This window comes from Miscanthus floridulus, chromosome 10, assembly GCF_019320115.1.
Source record: "Miscanthus floridulus cultivar M001 chromosome 10, ASM1932011v1, whole genome shotgun sequence".
In the NCBI taxonomy this organism is placed as follows: Eukaryota; Viridiplantae; Streptophyta; class Magnoliopsida; order Poales; family Poaceae; genus Miscanthus; species Miscanthus floridulus.
In genome coordinates this window covers 36,233,621-36,243,827 of record NC_089589.1, presented here as the reverse complement: position 1 = coordinate 36,243,827, position 10,207 = coordinate 36,233,621, and the positions used below count along the sequence as shown (strand labels likewise).

At 46.7% G+C, this 10,207-nt stretch overlaps 1 protein-coding gene across 1 annotated transcript; it reads right to left on the bottom strand.

The window, feature by feature from the left end:
- Window positions 1-1,403: 1,403 nt before the first annotated feature.
- On the bottom strand, window positions 1,404-9,702 carry LOC136488406 (uncharacterized). Its single transcript, XM_066485349.1, has 2 exons — window positions 9,595-9,702; window positions 1,404-1,976 (listed from the first exon to the last, which is right to left on the bottom strand). Exons 1-2 carry the CDS (start codon window positions 9,700-9,702, stop codon window positions 1,404-1,406), a joined length of 681 nt encoding a protein of 226 aa, XP_066341446.1.
- Window positions 9,703-10,207: the final 505 nt, after the last annotated feature.

The following is a 10,207-nucleotide window of genomic DNA, read 5'->3' as shown; positions in this document are numbered from 1 at the left end:
CAGTTTGTAATATGCACAATGCTTTCTTTCCGTTTGCTATTTTATGAGGGATGTAAAAAGAGGTCGATGACTTTTTGCTTGCTTTTTGTTGGGTTCTAGAACTCTGATGAATAATTAATAGTGAACATATTGGGTTCTACTACCTCCTTTTCAAAAATTGTTTGTTGTTTTGCATTTTGTAGATACATACATTTTGTACTATGTATATTGACATAACATACATCAAGATGCAATAGCAAAAGTTATATATCTAGAAAAGCTTTAATAGATGAGTTTATGCTTAATTAGTTTGTCACAGCTCATCAATTGTTTATCTTGAATTATCAAAGTTTGTGGATTCTGATTATCCTATTTTGCTTTCGGCCGTATCTTAGCTAAATTCAAGTATAATAACCGACATTAAATTACCTATAAACCAAATGCATAGTCCAAGGAAAATGCAAGTTAATTTAATTTGGCATGTCGCACTATTTTTTGTGCGACTAGCTAGGCTGTTTGATTATAATGTTCATATAGTAAGGACAAGTACATTGATTTGTCTCATAGATGATATCATGTAGTGCCATGTAATCATGAGACGATTGAATAACCTAATCATATATACAATAGGTTATCTTATTATAGCAATTCAATTATCCTTGAACGAAGAAGAAAAGTTTGTAAATTACATGACAAAGTTAAATCGTATAATCTCGAATAGTTGTCTCATAGTCCTAAGTTTTTCTTATGAAACAACCACCTCTATCTCTCACTTTTTTTTTCTTTCTTTCATGTCATCAAAAATCTTACGTGACGTTGCATATGACGACCTCTAGAAACCGCATGTTGACATGCAACAATGTACATCCTAAATCCTACAAATGTGTGATACCTAGCATGTGCGTGCACGACAGGTGGTACCGATGGAGCGAGGAACGGTAGACTCACGTTTGTCGTTTCGTTCCTTTTGCTTGGCACTGTTTTGCCTTGCCAAGCAAGGTTGCCGAGTGAGCCTCACGTTTGATTCTTTGGCCTGAGTGGTTTGAGGACAGTGCAACTAAGATTTTGCATGTTTATGCGAGAGAGCCAAATTGACTTGCTAGCCTAAGTGAGGTTTTCATTATATCCGTATCAATCAGGCCCCCCAAATATACAGAGTCTAGATGGGCCACAAACTCACACCACCAGACTGGTTCACTGAATAGTGTTGAGGACCGACTTTTTTATAATTTAGTTTTTTTTAAAAGTTTCTCACGAATAGACCCCTGGCGGAAAGAATTCAGGAAATGGACCCTTAGCGCCGAGCTAGGCGCCATTGATGCTGGCGCCGAGCTCCTGGGCACGGACGAGCTGGCATTGACCGGCGCCGAGCTCGGAAATATCTAACGGGCCCGCGCCTTTCATCTCTTCTTCTCCCTCTCGCCCTAGCCGAGCACTGCCGTTGACGCCGCCGCCCTTGCCCGCGCCACCGCCGCGCACGCGCCCGCACCCACGCCCCCGCCGCGCCACCGCGCCATCGCCCGCTCCCGCGCCGTGCCGCGCCGAGCCGCGCCTGCTCCCACGCCCGCGCCCACCACCGCCCCCGCCGCGCCACCGCCGCCGCGCCGCGCCCACCACCGTGCCCACGCGCGCAACCCGAGGCCGCCCCCTCGCCCCGCGCCGCGCCTCGGCGTGCTGTAGCGCTGCGCCGCCTCCCGCGCCGCGCTATTGCCCGTGGTTGGCCGCCACGCGCGCCGCGCTGCCTCCGCCACCTTCCGCCGCCGTCCTCGCCTCGCCCTCCACCGTCGGCCTTGATCGCGGCCCGCCTTGCCGCCCTCCACCGCTGGCCTCGCCCCATCTTGCCGCCGTCCACCGCCGGCATGCCTCCCGCGCCCGTCGAGCCGAACTCGCCGCGCGTAGCCCCTGGCATCCCGCGCCCGCCGCGCGCCACCGCTGTTGTCTGCCGCGCCACCGCCGGCCTGGATCTTCGGCCTGACCCACGCCCATCGTTCGCCGGCCTTGAAAGATAAAAATTATGAATATGCAATGTACCTACTTAGTTGGCATTTGTTATTTATTAGTTAATGTGATGACTCAGGTAGTTGATTTAGTTAGTGATCTAGTGAGATATATATGTAGATAGATAGAAACATAGACACATAGGCACATAGATATAGTTAGATAGCTACTTAGATATGTAGTTACATTTTTAGTTATCTACATATGATCTAGCTATTTAGTGAGTACACTGTAAATATATACGTAGTTACTATCTTGAATACTTAGTTTGTAGTTAGAAAGTACTTGTTAGGTACTATCTATCATCTAATTTGGACTAAAGGACTTGTGTTTCGTTATGTGTTTGAATTAGATGGACAACCTAGTGACCATATATCATAGAGGCACCATTGAAAGCGATCGCTATGGATATGTTGAGTTTCTTGACATGCAAAGCGTGCCTGTGCTATTCAATGATAGGCCTTCATTTAGTGACATGGTTGCAAGGGCTCGGGAGGAGCTGCATTGCCTTGGAGATGATGGCATTGTAGTTGATGGTGTACTGCACCTAGGTTGTCCTCCGAACATCTTCAGGCGAATGATCTCAATTGTTTGTGCGGATCAGTGGAAGAACTATGTAAGATCAACTATGAAGAGCCAGCTGCAATGTTTGGACGTGGTTGTGCGTCGGGTGTTAGTTGATCCCATCCCTCATGGGTTTACCCCAGCAATGGATCATCAGGCATACATCGACCCTCCCATTTCGGAACCTTACCTGCATGTGTAGATTGCACCTACGGTTCCCGATGCTCAATCTGCCCCCAATGCAGTATTTGGAGATGGTTGTCAGACTCATTTTTCCGTGGCGGATCCTCCTTATGAGATCCCTTTGACACAGAATCATCCGAGTAAGTGTCTTAACTGCATGGTTTTTGGGAGCTTACCCCGTTCCTTACATCTATTTCTTTCATTCTTTCCTTATTTCTGTAATGATGTTGCAGGAGACATTCCTGAGAATGTGGATGTGCCCCCTATTGCTGCGCAAGTGCACTTTGGAGATGGATTCCGTGGGTCAAATAGTGTTAAAATTATGCATGATTCGGAGCCATATGAGATGGCTAGGGCTCTTGATTCTGATGATGATCGCCCTGTTGGAGAGCTGACGGAGAGTGATGTTGATATGATGAGGCGTATCTTTCCCGGCCGCTGTGATCCTAGAGTTCACAAGTTCAGCGATCTTGCTCATTCCGATCAGGCGTTTGCAGAAGGACGTGATGATGAGCTCCTAGAAGCTCCTGAGGCCGGTCCTAACATGGTAATTGAGAATGGGAGGGTGTTCAATGACCTCCCTGCTTTGAAGAGGTGGTTGCAGGCTTTTGCAATGATACGAAAGAGGCCTTACAGGGTATTGCATTCATATGTGGAGCGCCGTTACACAGTTGTGTGTGACAAGGAACGCTGCCCATGGAGGGTTTGTGCAAGGAAGCAACAATTAACCGGAAAATGGAAGATCACAAAAGTTGTCGGGCCACACAATTGTGCTGACCATGAGCTGACACTGAGGCATCGGCAGTTGACATCTACCCTCATTGCCAAGCGGTTGATGGGAATTTTGCAAGGAGAACCCAACATGAAGGTAAGGACAATTATCAGGACCGTTGAAGCATTGTATGGAGGATATGTGATAACTTATGGTAAAGCATGGAGGGCTAAGCAGCGAGCGTGGAAGATGATATATGGGGACTGGGAGGATGGGTATGAGCAGCTGCCAGTTCTTTTCAATGCAATCAAAGTGGTGAATCCAGGCATGCATTATGAGTACATTCCAAAACCTAATGCATGGAAGGATGGGAGGCAGATATTCTTCCATGACTTCTGGTGCTTCCCTCAATGTGTCGAGGCCTTTAGGCACTGTCGTCCTGTCTTCTCCATTGATGGTACGTTCTTGATTGGCAAATACCAGGGCACACTTCTTATAGCCATATCTTGTGACACGAACAACAAGTTGGTTCCTTTGGCATTTGCCTTGGTTGAGAAGGAGAACAATAACAGTTGGGGATGGTTCTTGAGGCTAGTCTAGATACACGTGGTTGGGCTTGGCAGAGAGGTTGGCGTCATATCTGATAGGCATCAGGACATACTTAATGCCATGCGAGAGCAGATAGAGGGGTATGCACCGTTGCACCATCGTTGGTGTACTCGGCACCTTGCCGAGAATCTACTCCAGAAGGATGGTGTCAAGGGTAACTTTGATCTGTTCTAGGAGGCTGCTCGACAGCTTGAGGACAAGTACTTTAAGGAAAAGTTGGAGCAGGTCAGAACTACATCAAATGCAGAAGGTAGACAATGGTTCACAGGTTTGATGAGGGATTTGGAGAAATGGACAAGAGCTCACGACGCCAGTGGCTGGAGGTACGAGTTTTAGTGCAGCAACATGGCAGAGTCATTCAATAAGTTGCTATTGGGGATACATGGTATGCCCGTGAATGCAATCGTTCAATTCACCTTCTATAAGCTTATTGCCTGGTTCAACGATAGACAAGCCCATGCATTGCAGTTGCGGAGTGATGGAGAGATATGGGCTCCAAAACCAAAGGCACACCTAGAGAAGGCAAGAGAAAGGGCTGGCACACATGAGGTTGCATGCTTTGACCACGCCACAGGGACTTATCAGGTCAAGCATAGGGGCGGAACAACGTCCGACGGTGAGGTCCGAGAGTCGAGGATACATGTGCTTGTCCTCCAAGATTTCAAGTGCACTTGTGGTAAACCAAGGCAATACCACTTTGTATGTTCTCATTTGGTGGCAGTAGCTAGGCATCGGAACTATCATATCGAGAGGAGGATACCTCACGAGTTCAGTGTCGACACACTTGTGAACACATGGAGCCCCCGCTTCGTGCCTTTCTGGGACCCTAGAGAGTGACCTCCATATGATGGGCCGAAGTACATTGCGGATCCAGCTTACCATTGGAACAAGCGTGGATCAAAGCAGAGGACGAGGCACAGGATAGTTATGGATCAGATACCCGGAAGAACTAGGCATGGGAGAGGAACTCCATTTGTTACTGATCCCGAGCAGTATGAGTGCGTCAAGTGCGGTAGACTTGGCAACAACTCACGAAGTTGCCGTTGACAGATTAGTGAGGTAGGACTATTGGTTTATATTATTATTTTATATTTATCGTATTCAATTATTTAATTATGCATGTCTCAATTTATGCTTGTATTTGTGTCAATTACTTATACATTTCTAAGTTCATGTTTCATTGTATATTGGAATTCTAATTCATTCACTTTTTTGTAGGATGGAGCAATTCCACCTGCTCGACCCGACGTACGAGGCGACCCACCGAGGACGTCTCATAGCGCTGGGGCAGGTAATAATCTATAAGTTTTATTCGTACATGTGTTCGTGAAGTAATAGGAGACTATGTTTTATTCGATGCAGGACCTTCCGCACCTTCGTCCTAGAACCCACAGTGGGTTCTTGGACATGCGGTACGACGACAGGTACACTCCTTTCCTGCAAAGAGCTAGCCTAGATGTCATCTCTTTTCAGGTTCGTCGTGGGTTGCCCAAGTTCAACTTAGCGGCCATAACTGCGTTGGTAGACAGGTATTAAAGTGAATCATTGCCTCCATCCATGGCCATTTGTTCATGCGATTGACTTTTTGACAAGTAATCTTGCTTTGTCTTAAATATAGGTGGCGGCCGGAGACTCACAGCTTCCACCTACCTTTCGAGGAGATGACAGTCTCGCTCCAGGACTGTCAAAAGATGCTAGGCCTAAGGATTCATGGCAACCCAGTCACCGGACAGTGCAGGTCAGAGGGCTGGAGAGCACGAGTGGAGGCCTTGGGCGTGAGCTTGGCGAGCAAGGGGCCTGCACTTCTGGAGTTCCCATCTCCTGGCTACATGAAGAGTTCGCACAGTGCCCCAAGGAGGTAGATGAGGAGATGGTTGGGTACTACTGCCAGGTGTGGATCCTACACCTTTTTGCCTGTGTTCTCTTTCCCGACGCCACGGGTGATAGTGTGTCCTGGATGTGGATCCACTGCCTCACTGACTGGGACTAGGCGGGTCAGTACAGCTAGGGCTCTGCAGTCTTGTGTTTTCTATACCGTCAGTTGTGCGAGGGTGTCACCGGTCTTCATTGAACCCGTCACTTGGTGGATGCGTGTACCTATTACAACTGTGGATGTGGACTCGTCTTCCAGTTGGCCATCCAGAGGTTCTAGATCATCGTGAGTGGTTCCAAGGTCAGCCTCCAAGTCGCCAGCCGACGTGGGCGTACCTTTGGGACCAGGTCAGGGTTCCGCACATGAGGATAGACCAGGCGTACATTGAGTACACGAACGAGCTAGACACGCTGACGACGTCTAGTGTAAGTAAATTTTATTTTCCATGCTGCTTGGAAAAGGATTAGTATACCATCTAACATCTTATTTGGACATGTTGCAGGTGGAGTGGGAGCCGTATGGTGGAGAGGACGCACTTCCTTTTCAGCTGAGCAACATTTGTGGGGCCGCCGCCGACTTCTATAGGATGAGGTGCCCTCTAATCTGCTTCTATGCTGTCGAGTTCCACCTGCCAGATAGGGTTGCACGCCAATTTGGAGTGAGACAGCTTTGGCCTACGGCTCTGTTCTTGACTGGCGTTGACTTACACAAGTAAGTGTTTTGATATTTCAAATGTCTCATGATGATGGTCCATTTCTATTAATATGGTGACACATACATGGATTCATGTAATGATGACATACGTGTAGGTTGGATTGTCAGAGGAACAAGAAGATTTTTTACTGGGAGAGGCACCACTAGTCCTTCATTGAGGAATGGGAGGAGATGCATGACAACGTGGACGACAACAATGAGCCGCACACGAACCGTGAGTTCAGATGGTACCAAGCTTGGTACTAGCGTGCGACACAGTGCAGGCTGAGGCTACAGTGGACCGAAGCTGACTACGCCGACATCGAGTCCTCCGACGATTAATACACGGTGTACGACCAGTGGACTCGTGTAGGAAGGCAGGTGGAGGCAGGACCGATCTTGGATAGAGTGGTAAGCCAATTGCCTTATTTTTGTACATTAAGTTGCATAACAATACATTAGGCATTCTTAGACCGACATTAGGAGTTATCTATTGTAGTTAGTGCAACCTTCGAGCCGTATAACCCTTATAATACGTTAGATTCTTGTACAAAAGAAAACAAAACATATTGCTATCTGTTCAGAAGTATTATTATTGAGAACTTTGTTGCAGGGCAATACACTCAAATGCTCAGTTGAAGAGATCGAGCGCGTTCGGCCGAGAGTCAATGACGACTACATACTTGGCTTCCTAGACGTAAGATTAAAAATATTCTTTCAAACATATCATTAATACATTATATTCTTTCAGTTAACATAGTTTTGTACAATAGATGCTGTCACGTCGTCTACGCGGTGCGGCTAGTCGTTGTGGTTGCAGGACAGACACGATGCAAGACATGTACGTTCCTTCCGCAGGAAGAGGAGGCTTGGGTTCCTCTAGTCAAGCAGCTACAGGGGACAGAGATGAGGACGAGGAAGACGATGACGATGACATGGATAAGAGGCACGAGGAGCTTGGCCCCTCTCAGCTCCATGATGCTCCCTCGACTCATCCTACACCGCCTCTAGGCACTAGGCGACGCCATCCGCGTGACCCTTACACTCCAAGTACGAGCGCTCTCGGTCACAAGGGTAAGGGCAAGAGTAGGAGGTAGTGAGGGATGTGGTAGTTGTTAGTATGCACTATTATGAATTTTGTATTTACTTTTCTATAACTATTTGGGACTGTAAGGACATTGTGGACTATTTGGACTTTGCATGACATATTATGTTGGTTGTGATGTTTGTTGTGGTTGCATTATGCTCCTTGGATGATTAAATGTTTGGAATATATATTGATGTCTCTGTTTGTAACTATGGATGCTCCTAAAACAAGGCAAATTCTTGCGAATTTTTCCTATGAAACATTAATCATACTACACTTCTACAAAGGCACAAATGTAGTACACAGATTAACTATAAATTTATTAGAACGTGTATAATCCAAACATATCGTACATACGCTTTGTAGATGAATCTAGGGTTACCAAGCAACAATGAATGAATCTATGCTTTTCAGACAATAAACATAGACTTTTTAGATACAGGGACAGCATCGAATTATCACATCACTGATATAGTACTGGCATGCAAGGAAGCACAACTCCACTCTATCTCCACCATCCATCTTATTATTGTTTGATCTAAGGGCTTAGGTGAAGAGGCACACGGATCGCTGACATGGCACACTGAGAGGCCTCCATTCCTCCTCTCAACCTATAAATAACCACTCACTCCCTCTCATTCACACACACAACAAGGAAGAAGAACACTCCTCAGCATTTGCTTTCATTGCAGTACCAATGTTTGGAGGGTCGTCCAGAGGGAGAGGAAAGGGGAAGGGAACTACCTGGGGGTGGGAGGGTCCTCTTTGTCCCGATTTCTTTGAGGAAGCTCTTTATGAGAGGTTCCCAGTTGAGAGCAAAAGTGATTTCACCAAAGAGGCACCACTGAGAGGATACGATGAAACGAAAGAAGAGTGGCCAAAATGCATGCATGGTGAGAACTGCCTAGTGCAGATGTTCACCGAGGGAATAGATGGAGGTTGTCGTTTCTTCAAATGCCCGCGAGCATGGGTAATTGCTATTACTATTTGTTTCTTCAATATGTTTGTCTTGTATATAACTTACACGACATACTTATTGTAGTCTTCCTTGGCCAAAGAAAACTATGGGTTCAGTAGGTGGGTCAATCCTCGACCTATTTATCCGCATGCGGAGTACATCTACTACCTACAGGACCGTATCTTATATCTAGAAAGGGAAGTTAGCATCAGTTACAAGGACGACGGACAGGATGACAACAATAATGGTGCCAATTCATAGGAGGCACTCTGCAAGGATCCATATTGCACTTGCCCTAACCACAAGAACAAGGGGCCTCCCCCGTCACCCCCGCCACCACCACCAACAACAACAGGAGGCTACTATGGAGAAGGTGCAACACAATTTGCTATGTGGCCACACTACTAGGATGACTTTATCTTTTTCACATGTACCCATATTTAATTACCTAAGGCATGTTAGGTTTAATTACCTAAGGCATGGTTTAATTACCTAAGACATGTTAGGTTTAGTCGAAGGAAACTCTATACCTAGGTTCGGTACATGTAGTCACATGCCATTTGATGTGTTTCGTGTGTTGATTTATATAATGCCGTATGTCGTTAGGTTTTTTTTGCAGCACGTGTTCACATTTTAATACGTCCATATCATTAAGCGGAATATTAAGACCATAGATAATGAAAACAACCACATAATGAAAAGTTCAATACTATGCCACATTACACAACATATTAATACTACAACTACGTGCCGACAGTAGACATAGGGGCAAATACACTTCCAAATCCTCAGTCTGAAACGTACTGAGTAAGCAACTCATCATCCGAGTACCAGTCCTCTGCTACAACCCTATTGCTGTGGCTAGGCTCAACTGCGTTGCTCTAACCTGTCTGTCGCTTGTAGTAAGCGGCCTCCGCTTCATCTGCGGCCACTGCGACCTGAGTGAAGAACGCATCGTCATCCTCCTCCGCCTGTAAGCCCGCCTCTGCTAGAGCGATGAACTCGCTCAGTCTGCCAGTGTTGTCCTCAGCGTCCTGTGCCTGCATGCCCGCCTCTGCTAGAGCGATGAGCTCGCTAAGTCTGCTAGTGTCGTCCTCAACCTCCTACGCCTGCATGCCCACCTCTGCTAGAGCAATGAGCTCACTTAGTCTGGCAGTGTTGTCCTCATCCTCGTCTCCCTCATCAGACGACACAATCAGTGATTGAACGGTGCGACCAGCTCGCGATCTATGGTCATCTAACTTCTTCTCCTCATACCTTGCACGAGCCACCTCTACGGCATGTTCCCCGCTGCAACCAATCCCTTCATGTATAAAATGCAATTAGTTAGCAACGCGGTTATATTACATTTAAAACCAGGCAACAAAAAAAAGGTTTTCAAGCACTCACTGGCACATAATGTAGCAACATGCTTATTCAAGACCTGCATCTGTACTCTTGTCTCCTCTCTTGCCTCATTCCTTGCCCTCTCCACCTCTAACGTCATCCGCTTCTCCAATCCCTATTTGTTAAGCCCAACATTGATCGGGTTATAAATACCGCGCTGTCTAG

Coding starts and splice junctions, on each gene's coding strand:
- LOC136488406 (XM_066485349.1), bottom strand. CDS start 9,702: ATGCAGGCACAGGACGCTGAGGACAACACTGGCAGACTGAGCGAGTTC. Junction 1,977..9,594: donor ACGATGCGTTCTTCACTCAG/GTCGCAGTGGCC, acceptor TTATCTTTCAAG/GCCGGCGAACGATGGGCGTG.